The sequence below is a fragment of the Muntiacus reevesi genome, chromosome 10 (assembly GCF_963930625.1).
Source record: "Muntiacus reevesi chromosome 10, mMunRee1.1, whole genome shotgun sequence".
Classification (NCBI taxonomy): domain Eukaryota; kingdom Metazoa; phylum Chordata; class Mammalia; order Artiodactyla; family Cervidae; genus Muntiacus; species Muntiacus reevesi.
The window spans coordinates 56,462,152-56,478,441 of NC_089258.1; the positions used below are offsets into that span (position 1 = coordinate 56,462,152).

General features: G+C 48.6%; 1 protein-coding gene across 5 annotated transcripts in view; it reads right to left on the reverse strand.

Annotated features, from left to right (window-relative positions):
* Positions 1 to 16,290, reverse strand: part of ENPP6 (ectonucleotide pyrophosphatase/phosphodiesterase 6) — a 101,795-nt gene that overhangs the window by 19,912 nt on the left and 65,593 nt on the right. For 2 of the 5 annotated variants that reach the window (XM_065947587.1, XM_065947586.1), the window contains exon 7: positions 10,313 to 10,442. In XM_065947587.1, coding sequence (XP_065803659.1) covers positions 10,313 to 10,442 — 130 coding nt within the window. Of the gene's footprint in view, positions 1 to 1,530; positions 5,365 to 9,843; positions 10,026 to 10,312; positions 10,443 to 16,290 lie in introns of those variants that run through there. The other 3 variants (XM_065947585.1, XM_065947588.1, XM_065947589.1) reach the window with 3 other exon arrangements.

The window sequence follows — 16,290 nt, forward strand, 5'->3', positions numbered from 1 at the left end:
TGCATCCCCAAAAAGTAGCCCAGTACCTGGTGTGAAGGAGGAGCTCAAGAAATCTTTGATGAGCTAGACTGACTACTTTGAAAGCAGTTTGGAAGGTGTATTAATATCCTGTGGTTGCTGAAATAGATGACTAGAAACTGGGTGGCTTAAGAGAACAGAAATGCATCCTCTCACGGATCTGGAAGTGAGAAGTCTGAAGCTGAGAAGCCGTGCTCCCTCTAAAGGCTCCAGGAGAGGACTGTTACTTGCTTCTTCCAGCTGCTGGTATTATGACACGTGGGGTTGCATGTGGCTGGTGTAAAGAGTGTCAGCCAGCGGGGCCTGATCTGGTTGAGGAGTGTAAGGAAACATTGGCCTGAGTTCTCAGGGAAGGGGCTCTAAGTAGGTGAGGATGGGGTACTAATCAAGGAGGAGAAAGTGACAGGATGGAAATACCCTAAGGCAAAAAGAGCTTACGGAGTGAAGGGGAGAGTGACCGAGATCAGGTTAAAGGACACCCAGGTGCCAGCCCCAGAAAGCCTGCTGCAGGAGTTAAGATTAAGACGGTAGTGGGGTGGCGAGGCAGTCAATGATGGGTTCGGGCAGGGGAGCGGCATGGTCAGCATTTGAGCAGGACCCTCAAGTGGAAGAGAGGAGAACGAGCCAGAGCCAGCCTCCAGCATCTCAAGAACACCTGTCAGGAAGCTGACGCACAGTGATACGCAGACGTCCTGGCTGGGCTGCTGGTGAGAAGGGGCATGTGGGCTGTTACTGGTTTCTGGGGTGATGCCATAAGGATGCTCTGGGAGGGACTTCCCTGGTGGTCCACTGTTAAGACTTCACCTTCCAGTGCAGGGAGTGTGGGTTCGATCCCTGGTCAGGAAGTTAAGATCTCACATGCCTCATGGCCCAAAATACCAAAACATAAAGCAGAAGAAATACTGTAACAAATCAATAATGACTTTAAAAATGATTGACATTAAAAAAAAGAGAGAGATGCTCTGAGAGAGACTGAGTGTATTTGAGCAGTAACGTTGGCTAGAGCCTGGACTCAGACGGCCACAGAGTTTGTGGCTATTCCATTTTCTTGAAATATCCCCAAGAGGCAAATCTGTAGAGATATAGTTTAGAGGTTGCCTGGGGGTGGGTTAGGGGGAAGGGGGGGTGACTGCTAACATGCTCATGGATATGGAGTTTCTTTTGGGGGTGATAAAATGTTCTAGAGTTGATTGTGGACTAGTTGCACAGCTCTGTGACCATACTACTGCCATTAAATTGATACTTTAAAAGGAAGGGTTATAAGGCATGTGAACTGAATCTTGATAACACTGTCACATTTTTTAAAAAGTAAATATGCTTAGTATATTCAAAATCTAATCTCCTTCTTTTCTTCCACCAATCTGTCAAGTTTATAAGCTTGGGATGGAATATGCTTAGTCCATGAAATGAAGTATAATTATATTGTCACTTGGGTGATAAGAAAAGATTGCAATCCAAAAAGGAAAGATTTGTTTGAAAAAGTACAGACAAAGAGAAAGACTATATGCTGTGTAAGCAAGTCTCCTCAGTTTTATTTATTCTTTTTTTGATTCAACACATTTATGGGACATTTACGAAACACGTGAGACACAATACTAGGTGCAATTTTATGATTTCAAAGCAACACATAAGCGTATCTTCCATCACACAGACCTGAGACCAAGTTTCCTGTGGTTTATAACTATGCTGTCAAGCCTACCATCTTTCTTCCTCCTCACAAGTAACTTACAAGAGCTGACTTTGGCCTATCACCAATTGCTTACAAAGATCAAACACATAATCACATTTGGAAATCTCCTGAGATTTACAGACATGTAAAACACTTTCATAGAAAATTCATAAAAGAGCTGTGTGTCTTGAACAACAAGTTTGTCTGATAGCACCGTTGAGGATCTTAAACTCATGGGGATTGGGTATTGAAAAGCCATTTCATCACCAGGACTTACAGATCTGCATTGGTTTTAGAAGGGCGAGAAGCTGACCCAGCTGGGATCAGTAGCCAATGCCAGGCTGATGGCCACTGAAGAGACCGGCAGATCATGAAATTGCTGTGGGAGACTCAGGTGTACCAAGGTCAAATAGAACCCACCACTCACTAGGGCAAACCTGGACCTTAGATCCATGTGACTTAAGAGTGTTCTCGAAGGCCCCATGCCAGGTCCTCAGAACCTGCATCTCCGGAAGAGGGCCAATGATGCTGGCAATCCCAGAAGGTTTGCAAACTGCTGTCTATGACAGTTCAGATCTGCTGTGGATTTCGAAGAGCCCTTTAAAAGTAAAGAGAGTTGGGACTTTGTAAGTGATGCCTCTTGGAGGTGTGAAAGAACTCCCTGGGTCTGCTCTAATTGATGCTGAAGGCTTCAGAATGTAGTTGAGTTGGGTTCTGGTGATTCTGAATACAGGAAGGGACAGTAGCCTCTCATCTCATCTTCAGCTTAAAGATCACTTCTTTCATCTGTCTTTGGTATTTGCAGGTCACTTCAATGACCTTCCTCCCGGAATTAGCGATGAAGTGGTAAAATAGGAGGAAAGTTGTGTGTATGGTCCTAGCAAATGTTACTCTGATGGAACCAAATGCATTTAGAGAAAGTAGAATTTTCCTTGGGAAAAGAACATAGCTTAGAACAAAAATCAGAAGAAAAAAATTCTAGCTAAACAGTTGAGCCACTAAAACATACGTGTTGCTTTAGGTTTACGGTTTTGCTTCCACTCAGTGTCTGAATTTCCTTATTATTCACCAATATTTATGATTCCAAACGTGTCTTATTCTCATTGTTGTTGTTGCTGTTGTTCAGTTGCTCAGTTGTGTCCGACTCTTCTCATATGGACTCATATGGACTTCTCATATGGACTGCAGCATACTAGGCTTCCCAGTCCTTCACCATCTCCCAGAGTTTGCTCAAACTCATGTCCATTGAGTCGGTGATGCCATCAAACCATCTCATTGTCTGTCGTCCCCTTCTTCTCCTTCCTTCAATCTTTCCCAGCATCAGGGTCTTTTCTGCAGAGTCGGCTCTTCGTATCAGGTGCGCAAAGTACTGGAGCTTCAAAACGACTTACAGAGTAACTATGCCTTGCCAGGCAGATGTCTGAAATTTGATTATGTAACTTGAAGATTTTAAGACTGAGTGAGGGGAAAAATTGGTAGACCAGAGTGGGAAGGACAAACTTAAGACCGTGTATCTGTTCGTACCCCTCTAGACTTGGATAATCTACTTTTAATTGAATCAGTGGGTTTCTTTTAGGTCTCCTTTCTTCACATGGGAGCACAATGAGCTCCACCAAATTCATTAGAACACAGTCCTTTACAGAGAGAGAAAACTTCAAACAATAGATGTTGTTTCAATAACCACCACAATGTTCCCAAAGCACTAATTGGCTTTCAGACAGATAACAAAGGCTGATTTGCCTTTCCTATTGACTTGATGGTTTGCTAGCACTTTAAAAACACATTACATAAAACCTTAGAAATCTTTTGTGAAGATAAATGTGATATTTTTAAGCAGTGATCCTTCACTGTCATGATTCAAGGTCTAGAGATGGCTCCCAGGCTTCTTGAATCAGGGTGAGTGTAGATTTTCATTTTTCAAGGTAAACAGCACATAAGGGGCTTTATTGCCCTGCCAAGACCTGATCTGTTGTCTTTTCTTGATGAAATGTCTCATCTGCAGGTGGGATTCATTTAGCGCAAACTCGTTTCTAAGGCAGTGATACATGTCTACGACTCTGATCATACAGAAGTGCAGGTATCCCTTGTTTTGCAACAGGATCTCCCATAGCAGACTTACAAGACTAAAAACATTTCAGCCAAGGCTCAGAGCCTCTTCTTTGGGGTTTCTTAAAAACCAAGGTCTCTGCAGTGTCACTTTGCCCAAACTGTTACCTAATCAAATGGCTGAGTGGTTAGTGACTGGGATTCAGTTGCATCACGCTAACTCTGTTCCCTGCGCTCCACCATTTTTCTTGGAATTCTGGGTCACTCAAGGGTCCACTTTGCTGTGGCTGTTAAAGAAACCTTGCTCTCAGGGACACGGGTGCATCAAACCTACACTCAGTACGTCACCATTTCAAGCAATGGAGTGAGATTTCTGCAAGTATGTCCACACTGTCATCAGCCAGACATCCCTTTCCCCACCCGTGATGATAGATGATATGTCAGGCGTTGCTGGAGTTTACTGTGGCACTAGTGGTAACAAACCCACCTGCCCATGCAGAAGGTGTAGGAGACCTGGGTTTGATCCATGGGTTGGGAAGATTCCCTAGAGTGGGAAATGGCAACCCACTCTAGTATTCTTGCTGGAGAATCCCATGGACAGAGGAGCCTGGGGGCCCCAGTCCATGGGGTTGCACAGAGTCAGACATGATTGAAGTGACTGAGCATGCACTCACATTCTATATAGGATCCTCTAAGTCAGCCTTCCCACAGGCAGATAGGCAGACAGGCAGTGCAGCTCCTGCCGTGTGTGTGTTCACACTGCGAATACGCTAGGAGAAGGCTCGTAGGAGCCTGTATCTATGGTAAATTCTTCTGCTCCTCAATGCGGGGAGAAAATTTTGTGCACCCAGACTTTGGGAAGGAACCCATATCTTTCATTTTGTTCTCTGAATTCTGCAGTTCTTAGTGAGTTTGACTGATGGGTGAGCCAAGCTAAGATAAGCCCTTTCTGGGACTTTGTATAAGGTGAAGAAACCCCACGAGCTGGGTCAGAAATAGACAGCAGCTACTGCTTTCACACGAGCCTCCTTTTTCCCCCGATGGAAGGAGCTGTGCAGGATGGCTCCCGAGTGTAGACAGACCTCAGACCAGGGCCTACTTTGTGCAAAACAGAGGGGCCAGGACTCCATAGAACACCCACCTGGGGTCTGGTCACTACAGCGGGAGGCCCTGTTCAGACAATTCATCTGAGTACAAAAAAAAAAAAAAAGAAAGAAAGAAAATAACCTATAGTTGAACAAATGAAAAGCTAGAACTTTCCTTACCTCTAGAAAAAACAAAAACAATTCTAAAGAAGTAGGGACTTTTGTGTATGGAATCATCCAAGAATAGATTAATAGTTGTATGGCCTTGCATGAATCAAGGCGGTGGTTAATTCACCCACGGTGCTGAGTGTTGGGGACACGGCGCACGCAGCTAGGCCAGCATCACCAGCAGTACCACCAGGACGGTGACCAGCGCAGAGGCGCTGGGCGGGGCGCCCGGGGCCGAGCTGGCCGGGTCCCTCAGCATGCACATCACCCGGGACCAGGACCCGTTGTTGGGCAGGGGGGTGACGCCTGTCACTCTGCACATGAGGTTGTAGATATCCACGACTCTGATGGGAGCGGCTCTGAAATCGGACTTGAAATCTGCAAGGGAAAGGCAAGGAAGTAAGTGGTCAAGGCCACTCCTGAGCTGGGCAGGGCAGAGAGGGGTGGGTCACGCAGTGGAGGGGTTATGCTTGGCATTTCAGCAGCTCTAGGACTGGTAGATCCCCCTTGTCCATGGAGCCTGGCCAAGGGATTGTGAACCTGGAAGGAGATCTGGAAGGTTCTAGGTTGTGAAAGGAAGTCGCTTTTTATTGTTTACAGAGATGTGAATGTGCACTAAGTCGCTTTAGTGTGTCCCACTCTCTGAGACCGCATGGACTGTAGCCTGCCAGACTCCTCTGTCCATGGGATTCTCCAGGCAAGAATACTGGAGTAAGTTGCCATTTCCTTTTCCAGGGGAATTTCCCTAACTCAGGGATTGAACCTGCATCTCTTATGTCTCCTGCATCTGCAGGTGGGATCTTTACCTCTTAGCGCCATGTTTCTTTGAAAGACAAATCAGACAGCAAACTGATTTGTGCATAAGTGTGCTTCCATTGGAACAACAGAACTTTCCCTGAGGACCCAAAGGCCACTCGAAGCTGCTCATTTCTGCAAGCCTCATCTTGCGCAGCTCCCCAAACCCAATTCGCTTGCAGAGGTCTCTACCAGGCACCTATCTAGCAGGGAGTGGTTAGCCTGGGTGCCCCCAGCTCAAGAATATTTCCCATTTTTCTGCCACGTGGAGGCCCCAGGACTGGACGAAACTGGCAGTGTGGCTAGTGCACAAGCCACAGAGATGGTCTCCTAAGTATGTCTGGAAGATCAGTTGAACATTCCTTGGGAGCTTTTCCCTAGCAGATAAAGTAACTTAGCTGTGGGGAAGATAAAGAAGCTGGTATTGGAGCTGGGGACCCGAGTGAAGGCTGGAAGCCATCTCATGAAGGAGAGTGCTTCCACCCAGACGCTGCTCCAGACTCTATGTGGACACAGGCCACCGGGGGCAGGGCTGGCTGCTCACAGCATAGCAAGTAAGGGCGCTGAAGAGACCGTCTCTTTCTCCATAGGAGGCAGAAAAGGTGCTGAATGAACATCATCAACTCAGTGGACATGAGTTTGAGTAAACTTTGGGAGACAGTGAAGGACAGGGAAGCCGGGTGAGCTACAGTCCATGGGGTTGCAGAGTCGGACAAGACTAAGTGACCGAACAACAAAGAGTGAATGTGAGACTTTAGTGATATTCATAAGCCACTTCACATTTAGGTTCCAAACCAGCGCTTCCAACAAAATACCCAAGACTATTGAAGTTGAATTTAGGAGGGACTTTTATCCATCAATAGTGGCTTCCCTGGTGGCTCAGTTGGTAAAGAGTCTGCCTGCAATGTGGGAGAACTGGGTTTGATCCCTGGGTCCAGAAGATCCCGTGGAGAACGAAATGGCAACCCACTCCAGTATTCTTGCCTGGAGAATTCCATGGACAGAGGAACCTGATGGGCTACAGTTCATGGGGTCACAAAGAGCTGGACTTGACTGAGTGACTAACTTTCACCTGGATTATCCATCAATAAAGGCCCAGGCATATGCTCTTTCAGTCCCTCCATAACTTTTTTAAAAGGTAGTTTAGGGGCTGTGAGGACAAGTTTCTGTCTTAGAAAATAATCTTTATAATTGCTTTGCTGAAACGATCACATATCCTTGATTTACAAAGCAAACATCAATAGCGACAGCGATGTGACCCAGAAGTGTCCACACCAAATGCTGCTCTTACGTTAACCCTGAAATTACAAACAAAGAAGCAACAGCGAGAACTCTGCCACAGAGTATGTTAGATCCAGAGCAACGCCTCAAGTGATAGGCTTTGCTCATTTTGAGGTATAAAAGTAGAACTCCATATAAAGAAGTTCACAGGCTTTACAGAGCAGCCTGCAGCCACTCACCAGCTGGATAACCTCAGGGGATGGGCACAGAGATGCTGCCTAAATCCTAGTTGCAGGCTCATGTCTGTGCTCAGTAGATGGGAGCTGTTGATATTAATAGAATAAGTGCCCAGCAGGGGAAAGTTCGCATTGAAAATACTTACCCCATAGCTTATGTGAAGTGTTCACTTACTTTTAGGGTATGGAGGGTAAGGATCTGCATGGTCTCAGGGTAAATACTAATTTCAAACAAATCCAGAGCCACCCTGGGAAGGAGAATGTAGAGCCTGGAGTGCCAGCCCTTCTCATATGAAGGAAAACATTACAATTAGCTGAGGATGGTGGTTATGCCTCCCCAGAGAAGAATCAACCGCAGCTGAGGAGTCAGTGGCGAGGTGGTCCCGTGACATGGAAGACTTATCTCCCTGACTTGCTGTGGATGTGAGGTCATGCTGCCACACACATCATGCGGTGGCCGTGTCTTGTCACGTGTGCAGGTGGAGGTCAATAGCAAATTCAAGCCAGCTATCCCCAGCCTTTCAGACATCTCTTTCTTTAACATTTGGCAAGAAAAATTGAGGTCAAGCTCTTCTGACCAAAAAAAAAGTTAGTGGATGAACTTAGGGATTGTTATACTGAGTGAAGTAAGTCAAGCAGAAAAGGAGAAATATCATATGTGCTTAATCACTCCACTGTGTCCAATTCTTTGCGACCTCATGGACTGTAGCCCTCCACACTCCTCTGTCCATGGGATTCTCCAAGCAAGAATACTGGAGTACCCACTGAAATGTTGTGAAGTAATTAGCCTCCAACTAATAAAAAAAAAAAAGAATACTGGAGTGGGTCATGCCCTCCTCCAAGGAATCTTCCCGACCCAGGGATCAAACTCGCATCTTCTACATTGCAGGCGGATTCTTTACCATCTGAGCCCCTAGGCCACCTAGAAATAATGTATGATATCCCTTATAGGTGGATTCTAAAAGGAAATGCTATAAATGAACTTCCTTACAAAACAGAAGGAAGATTTACAGACTTAGGGCAAGGTTAGATTGTTCCAATTAGGAACTGGGATTAACCAGAGAGAGCCTGTCTTCCAGAATGACTTCCCTTTCGCTTAGCTGGACCAGACTCCCTGACTTCCAAAGCTGTATCTGGGCAGCTGTAGCAATGCTCAGCATCCTATATAAGTGAGAATCACCTCCAATTAATCAGGAGTGCAGTACGTTTATCTCAAAGTGCAGCTAGATTGTTATTAAAGACCTCGCTCTTAAATTTTCTTCTGCATAAACAGTCAGTGTGTAGAGCTGTTCAATCTTGCATGAGAAGTCAAGCCAGAAATGTGATGGTTTGCGGGAGGCTGTATCTGCCTGGAAACAGTTTTGCAATTAGCCCAGTCCATTTTCATCTGGGGTCGTCTTTCTGTCTATAAAAGACTTGGGCTTTTAGTTTTAAAGGAGCATATGATGGAGGCCTTTGTTAATGGATAAAAAGCTCCCTGCTGAATTTCAGCTGTTGCAGCTCTGGGTGCTTGGTTTAAAATTTTGGTTTGAGGCTAGATTCGTTTCTGTTTTAAAATCTGCCCAAGATGCTTACTCATAAACACTCCAGCTGACAACTGTTTTGCATTCATGATCTGATTCCTCTCTTTTGGGGAGGGAGGAGGCGATGCCTTTGACTGAAAGCACCCCTGTCTCATGTTCCTCTGTGTAAAGGTCATGGCCTGGGAAGTCTCCACCCTGATCTAGTGGTTGACCTCACAGCATCCTCAAGGTTCCATCCTGAACTAAGTTGGCTTCTGAGCTCCGCAGATCTAACCTGGGGCTTGGCTAACAGGTAGCTGTTACTGGTTGACGGTATCATGCGGGAGCATCCTCTGAATTCTCTGAGGCCAATGTTGTGAACCCAGCTGTGCCCTAGAAATGCTTGCGGCTACTGGTCCTGTTGCTTACTTAAGGACATGGGGACTTGGATTATGTATGCGGACAATGATGTGGGCCCATGTGTGTTCCCTGGGCTCAGGCTCCCAGAGGCACCCATGGCGGAGGCAGAAGTTGACGCCTTGTAGCTCTCAGCAGGTTTTTCTTGTGGTTGAGAAAGTGACCCGAGGTGGATGGAATGAAGGAGGGCTCACAAGCATCTCTGCGGAGGAGGGCAGGGCTTCCAGGTGTGACCTCTAACCTATCACCTGATAGGAAAGCATGGGCTTTTGTGGGCTGAAACATTTTGATCAAAACATCCAGAAAAAGGAACCTGGACTGTGGATATCAGGGTAAGCTTATTATGTTTAATAAGGAGCGTGGACAGCAGGAAGGAAGACAAAGAGCTCTGATCTGGTCAGCTGACTCTTGATGGTGGCTGACTGCTTTTCACTCTTTTTTTTTTAAAGGGAGTGTACAGGTAGTAGCATGATTGTTAGAGCATTTGATAAACTTTTCCAAAATGTGAATTTTACAGTGCTGTATTAATTAAAGCAAATGACCAAATGGGCCCCCCTCTGCCCCACCTCTCTTTCAGACCCAGGAAGGCATCAGGTCCAAAAGGGCAAAGTCAATTCTCTCTCATCCTAGACACTGCAAAAGTCATTCTGGCTCATCCTCAGAGTCAGTCACAAAACCGTTTCCTAGCCTGCCGTGAGCACATCCTAGCTTCTGGTGGGCCCTGGGCTGGATGACCCGCACGGGGGTGGCCGCTCTAGACAGGGAGGGAGTGTGGAAGTGTCAGACCCCGTGAAGCGAGCACATCGACTTTGGGACTTGTGGCTGTCAGCAACCTGGTGCCTGATAAGCTTCCCTGGACGTCAGATGACTGTGAAGGGATGTTTTGATGAATTAAGTAAAAAATGAATCACAAACATGTGGAATACATTTTCCTCACTGCGCTTGAGATTTAAAACTTACAGGGAGAAGTATTTGGCCACGTTTGCCAAACCCAAGAAGCATTTGAAAGCAAGCCAGCCAAAGACATTTCATGGAGATCGGCTGGCTTTGCTCAGCTTTGCTCATAAAGAGGATCCGTAAAGAAATCGCTCCAGCCTTTCCGAGCACCGTCAGCCCCTGATGCCTAGGGGAAGGAATGACTAAGATCTTGCCTACCGGGTCCGAAGGCCAGGAAGATGCCCCTCATGGTTCTGAGCTCGTTGTCATATCCGTGCCAGCCCCATTGCCAGCCTTCTGCCTTGCGGCTGACGGTGCTGTTCATCCAGAATGGAAGCGACTGTCGATTCTGAAATCAACAAAGCATTGGCATCACCCTGTGACCAGGCCAGGGGGTGAGCAAGCATCAGGTTCAAACTACCACCCACCCAGCGCAGGGCTTTCCTGCTCAGGGGTCTCAGCCAGGGTCGTCCGACCTTAGCCGGATCACTTCCCACTCCAGGTAGCTCGGACCTTTGGGGGTGGCCCGTTAAATTGCCAAAGAGCCCTAGTTCTGAAGGTCTCTCCTTACACTGGGCTGAACTGTGCCTCATAATCAGTTTCAGAGCCACTAAACATAGCGTGTCAGAGACAGAAGGGATGTGAAAGTGTACCTGTGGTATAATAAAAAATAGAGTTGGCCTTTGTCCCAGGTTCCCTGGCCCAGAGCACCTAAATCCTTGGAATCTCCTGAGTGCTGGGGGTGTTTTGTTATTCGTGATGAGTCCTTAGTTCCCATACCTGAGTTTATGCTAATGGGATGGGATGATCTTTGGGTTGGGGGGCTAGATAGCTTCGGGATGGGGGGCTGGTCACCAGAAGAAGCAAGCGCACATGGAGAGAATTAGAACTTTCAGCCCTTATCCTCTGATCTCTGAGTTCAACCGTGTGGGTAATGATTTTGTTACCTGGGCCAACCCAGTGAGACCCCACGTAAACCCCCAGGAACAGCAGGGTCCGGGGAGCATCTGGATTAATGAACAGTGATGGGAGGCTGGTGCAGCCGACCTGGGTTCTCTGTACCCCTCGCCACCACACTGTGCCCTGTGCATCTCTTCCATTTGTCTGCCCCTGCGTAGCATCCTTTATAAGAAGATTGCAGTCGTAAGTGTGGCACCTTTCTGAGTTCTGCGATTCATCTCAGTGAATTATCAAAGCCGAAGGCGGGTGGTGAGAACCCTCAGATTTGTGGCCAAGTCAGACACAAGTGTGGGCAGCCGGGGACCTGGGACTTGGGACAAGCATTCAGATGTGTGGGCCGTCTTGTGGCACGGAGCCTTTAAAGTATGGGTCTGCTCTAACCCGGGATGGTGTCAGAATTGAATTGACATGGTAGGACACCTGATTGCTGTGGGAGAAATGTCGCTGGCAAACACAGCGGCTAATGGAATCACTTCGTTTTTCTAGCCCAGCCTCGGAAGCCCAGAGGCAGCAGGCCTGCACCACACCAGGGGCCCCTCCACTGGAGGACCACCCCTATCCTCTTTGTCCAGCTCCACCTCAGGGAGCAACTCCAAGCACAGAAGTCCTCCTCCTCTCCATTGAGTTAGACTTTGAAGATGGCCCCATGTTCCTCTCCTCCACGCCTTGTAGATCTTTATGTCCTTTGACCATTCTTCATTCGGGATGGCTTCCAGGCCTGTTGCTGCCCTTTTTTCCTTCAGAACTAAAATTTCCTAGACTATAGTAGCTTACTTGAGGGACAACAAAGCTCACAGGAGGTTTTGCAAATCCCGAGGAGACTAGCCAGCTGGACACAAACCGAGCTCTTCGAGGCGGACTGAGCCTTCATTCCTGATAGTCCGTCATCTTCTGGCTCAACAGGGTTTAATATGACAAGTTTTCCAAATGCAGGAGGTAGAACTGACTGGTCGTGATGAATGCGTGGAAGCAGCACAGCTCAAGGACCAGGGATTTACAGGTCAGCTTCCCTGGTAGCTCAGACGATAAAGAATCTGTCTTCAATGCAGGAGACCTGGGTTCTATTCCTGGGTCGGGAAGATCCCCTGGAGAAAGGAATGGCAACCGACTCCAGTATTCTTGCCTGGAGAATTCCATGGACAGAGGAGCCTGGCAGACTATACTCCATGGGGTCGCAGAGACAGACACGACAGAGGGACTGACACTTTTGCAAGACTTGTAACAGCACATGTATGCCATTTTGTGTGCCGTATGGTTCACCAAGAGCCTCCCCCGACATCCACTTAGGCGTCAACAACCTGCTGCGGATGGTATTTTTTTTCCCCATTTTGGCACAGAGACGTTAAGTGACACTCTTAAAGTCACACAGCTGTTGGGAGGCAGGGCTGGGCTTGGAAGCCAGGGCGTCAGTCTCCTGGTCTTGGTATACCTTCCAGGACCCCACAGCCAGAGGTCACTGCAGGGCTCCTGTAGCCTGTCCCTTGCCTCTTCATTCACAGAGTGGCAGCCAGTATGGAGATGAGATTTTGAATAGGATGTGGGTTCAATTCCAGTTTGTTGCTTTCCAGCTCTGTGATCCTGGGCAAGCTGCGTAACTTGTTCGAGCTTCAGCTTCCTTGCTGGGTGTTGCAACACCTGCCTCAGAGACTCTGAAGGATAACTTGATTGTGTGCTAAGCCCGACACACAGTAGGTGCTCGATAAACAGCCAGGGGCAGTCGCCAGCTGCCACCGGCTGCAGGGTGAGGTGCTCGGGGCTTGTGCAGCAGGGTTGAACCCTCCTTTGCTTCTTTAGCTGTCATATCACATTGCACGCCCATCCCATCTCACCCCATAAATCGCTCCCTGGCATTACTGCTTTTCCGAATCGCACTGTTTCATTGACTCTCTGTTTCCTCAATTTCCATCCCTCCTTCTCCAGCTGTAGCTTGTATTTTTCCATGGGAATATATTTATTAACTTACTGCCTTTCTGGCTTATACTCTCTTTTGTTCTTTGTGGTCATGCTCACGATACATGCCAGCTTAGCTTCGTTTGCTAATTTCACGTGCTGCTCCCCTCCCCATCCCAGTCTACAAGGCAGTGATTCCCAAAGAACTAGGTAGGACATGTCACTAGCGGTGTCACTAATCATGAACCCCATGGGACACACATGTCCCATGGGGGAGGGACAGGTGGAAGGGAGACGAAGACTGCCTGATTTGAAAATTCCAGTCTAACTTCCACATGCAAACATACAGCAACGAGGCATCTCAGCCCTGAAGATGACGGGAGATCTGTATGATTGCAGGTAAAGCCACTGGTATTTTTATTAACACGACAATTTGCTCTCGTGAAACAACTGTTCTGGCATTTTTTTTTTTAAAACAACTATGTTTACTGATTTTAAAAAGTAATAATAACCTGGCTAGTTATGTGAGAGGCTAAGTGACTGAACGGATTACGTGACATAATCAGACTGAGTGGATTACATGACATAATCTAATTACATGACTTAATGAACCTCAAGAAGGAGTTGATGAATTTTCCCCTTGTCCTTCCTGGTGGCTTTCACTGATTCATTTGGTCCTGTGTGCCCCCCCACCCCCCGCACCCACCCACACACACACATTATCACACCAGTGCGGGCCCGTGCAGCCGTGTAACGCACACCTCACACGTGCAGCCCTGCTGGTGAGGCGCTCCAAACCTCCCGCGTCCCCAGGCTGGGGGGTCCTCAGGTTACTGGTTGAGGAGCCTCCCTCCCTCCTGAACCTTCCGGGTCCAGGGACCTCCACACAGCGCCACCTAGCGACATCCTGGGGAGGTGCCCGGGCCCTCCAGATGAAAGCGTGCCTGCGTGCGTGCGTGTGTGTGTGTCTGAGTTGGGGCAGTGCGGACACAGAGGAGTCCCTGCAGGGCCAGGGGACCTTGCATAGTGACTGCATGTGGGAAGCGCATGAGAAGGAAGCACCGTGAGGACGCTGGAAGGAGTGAGGCGGTTTCTCTACGAGGTTGTGCCAGTCAGAGGGGCTGACCAACCGCCCTGGTTTGCTCAGGACTGAGGAGTTCCAGGGATGCAAAAAAAAAAAAAGACAAAAAAACAAAAAATAGGACTGACCTGGGCAAGCCGCGACAAGTTGGTGACTCTGTCATGAACACTCTCTTGGCAATTCAAATAAAATCTGTGCTGGGTGTCATTTGTCCAGCACCTTCCTCGACCCCTCCTCTGTACCGGGGTGGATAGCAGTGCCAGGACCCGCCCCCCATTTATGAGCCCATAAACTAGTTCATCGTTTCTAACAGGAAGGACCCGGAAACAGTTCCCCAGGAGGAACACTGTGAGGAACGGCTGTTACTGTGTTTATAGATGTATGTTCTAGTATTTGGTGCCTGCCTTGTATTTTTGAAGTCTCACTCCACTACTAGCCCCACCAGACACCTGCCAGAAGCTTGCTGAACTGGGAAAACCAGGCAATTACCTGTGAGATGCATGTTTTGGTTTCTAGACTAGACCTTTATCTCATTCATCCTTGGCATTAACAACAGCAAAAAGTAGCCTTCACTCTTTACCCCCCAGATCAGCAAACCAGTTAATGAAGTTTGTTCAGCACTTGCCAGGACCCATCTCTTTGACTCGGCATTTTTGGATTCCTTTCTAGAGCTGAGCTGAGCTGTCAGGGGTGGGGTGGGGGCACAGTCAGAAATGGGGGTGGCGCTAGGAAGGTGGGTCGGGGTGACAGGAGTGATGGAAGGCCGGGGAGGAGCAGAGGGCGGCCTGGACAGTCTGCAGTCACTGCTGTCTGTCTGACTTGCAGTCACTTGCTTTGATGAACTGTCTGGCATTTACTCACTTCGCACTGTTGCATTTGGAGACTATATTAGCACGCGCTGTTCTCACCGGCTCCTTTCAAGTTCCCCTGGGTGCAGATCAGAAAATAGTAGCCAAGCCACAGAGAAAATTATTCCTGAGGAGGCAGGAGGGTCACCAGGTCTGGGAAAACATCTGGACGCCAGCTCTCGCCTCACACCCCAAAATGACTTCTCCTCTGACGGCCGAGGAGGTGGAAATCCGTCCTCCGGGGATTCTGTCCCCTGACCACAGGCGCTGGTGGGGGCCTTGTCTGCGTGGCCCTGCTCTGCCCGAGTGACCTTCTCCCCCGTCTTTCCCTGGAAACACACTGTCTACACCGCTGGATCCCAAGCCTGGCTGTGCACACAGCACCCTGAGTTTATCCCGAGTCTCACTTTGGGTGTTTGGATTTGCAGGTGGGTTAAAGCGGCGACTCTGGCTATTTAATAGTCATCCCCTGGGTGGCTGGGATGCATCGTCCGGCCTGATGACCAGTGGGAGTCTTTGACCTGGCGTTTGTCCTGGGCTGTCTGTCCTTTCCTGAGAATGCTTCGTCTTACACTGGTTGCCACGCTGTCTGTACTTCAGCCACCGTGGGTGCGGAGTCAGGCTCGGAGTCACAGGCTGCTTTCCAAACAGGAATCATGGCGGCCGACTGGCTTTTCCCAGGATCGTTGGCCGGCGCCAGGTTCACTGATGGTTACACATCTTGACCGGCATCCCTCACGTCAGCCCCTGACAGGGTAATTCCTGCTGAGAAGTGGGGCCAGGGACCCGGGTGTCCCCTCCTTCTCTCTGGATGAGGCGTCTCACCCCTTGTCTAGGGTGCTGGGGAACAAAGGTGCAATCAGGTCCAATTAAAATCAGTAAGTAAAATGTGAACCCCTGTCTGAGGTGTGTGACGGGCCTAATACAAATGAAATCGACCTTATTCCCCCAGGTCAGGGCTGTAACAGGAGCTTCCCCTGCCCTCCACAGTGCAATAAGCTCACAGCATCTCAGGCTGGAAAAGGCACCCGGTGATGTCTTGGAAGAGGCCTCAGTCAGGACTCTTGTGGAAGGGAGTGCGGTTTGGCTGGCTCTGGGGTTTTGCTGCCAGGGTTAAGGTCGAGCTAGGTGACAAAGCGCCGTGTCTCATCACCATTTTAAACCCTCCTCCCGAGAGGCTTCCTGTGGGGTCCCCGGCAGCGGCGGTCGCAGATCCTCAGATGTGTGTTTACCACACACTGCTGCAAAGACGAGTCCCCCCAGCTGTTTTTCCGTCTTAGCAGGCCACCTCTTTCTAGAACAGAATTTAATGTCTTAGGCCCCAGACCCTGGTCTCCCCCTGCCAAGCCTACTGCCACATGTGACCTCGTTCTGGAAATTTCGAAATGCCAGACAGCAGGAGCAGCAGGGTCCAGAGG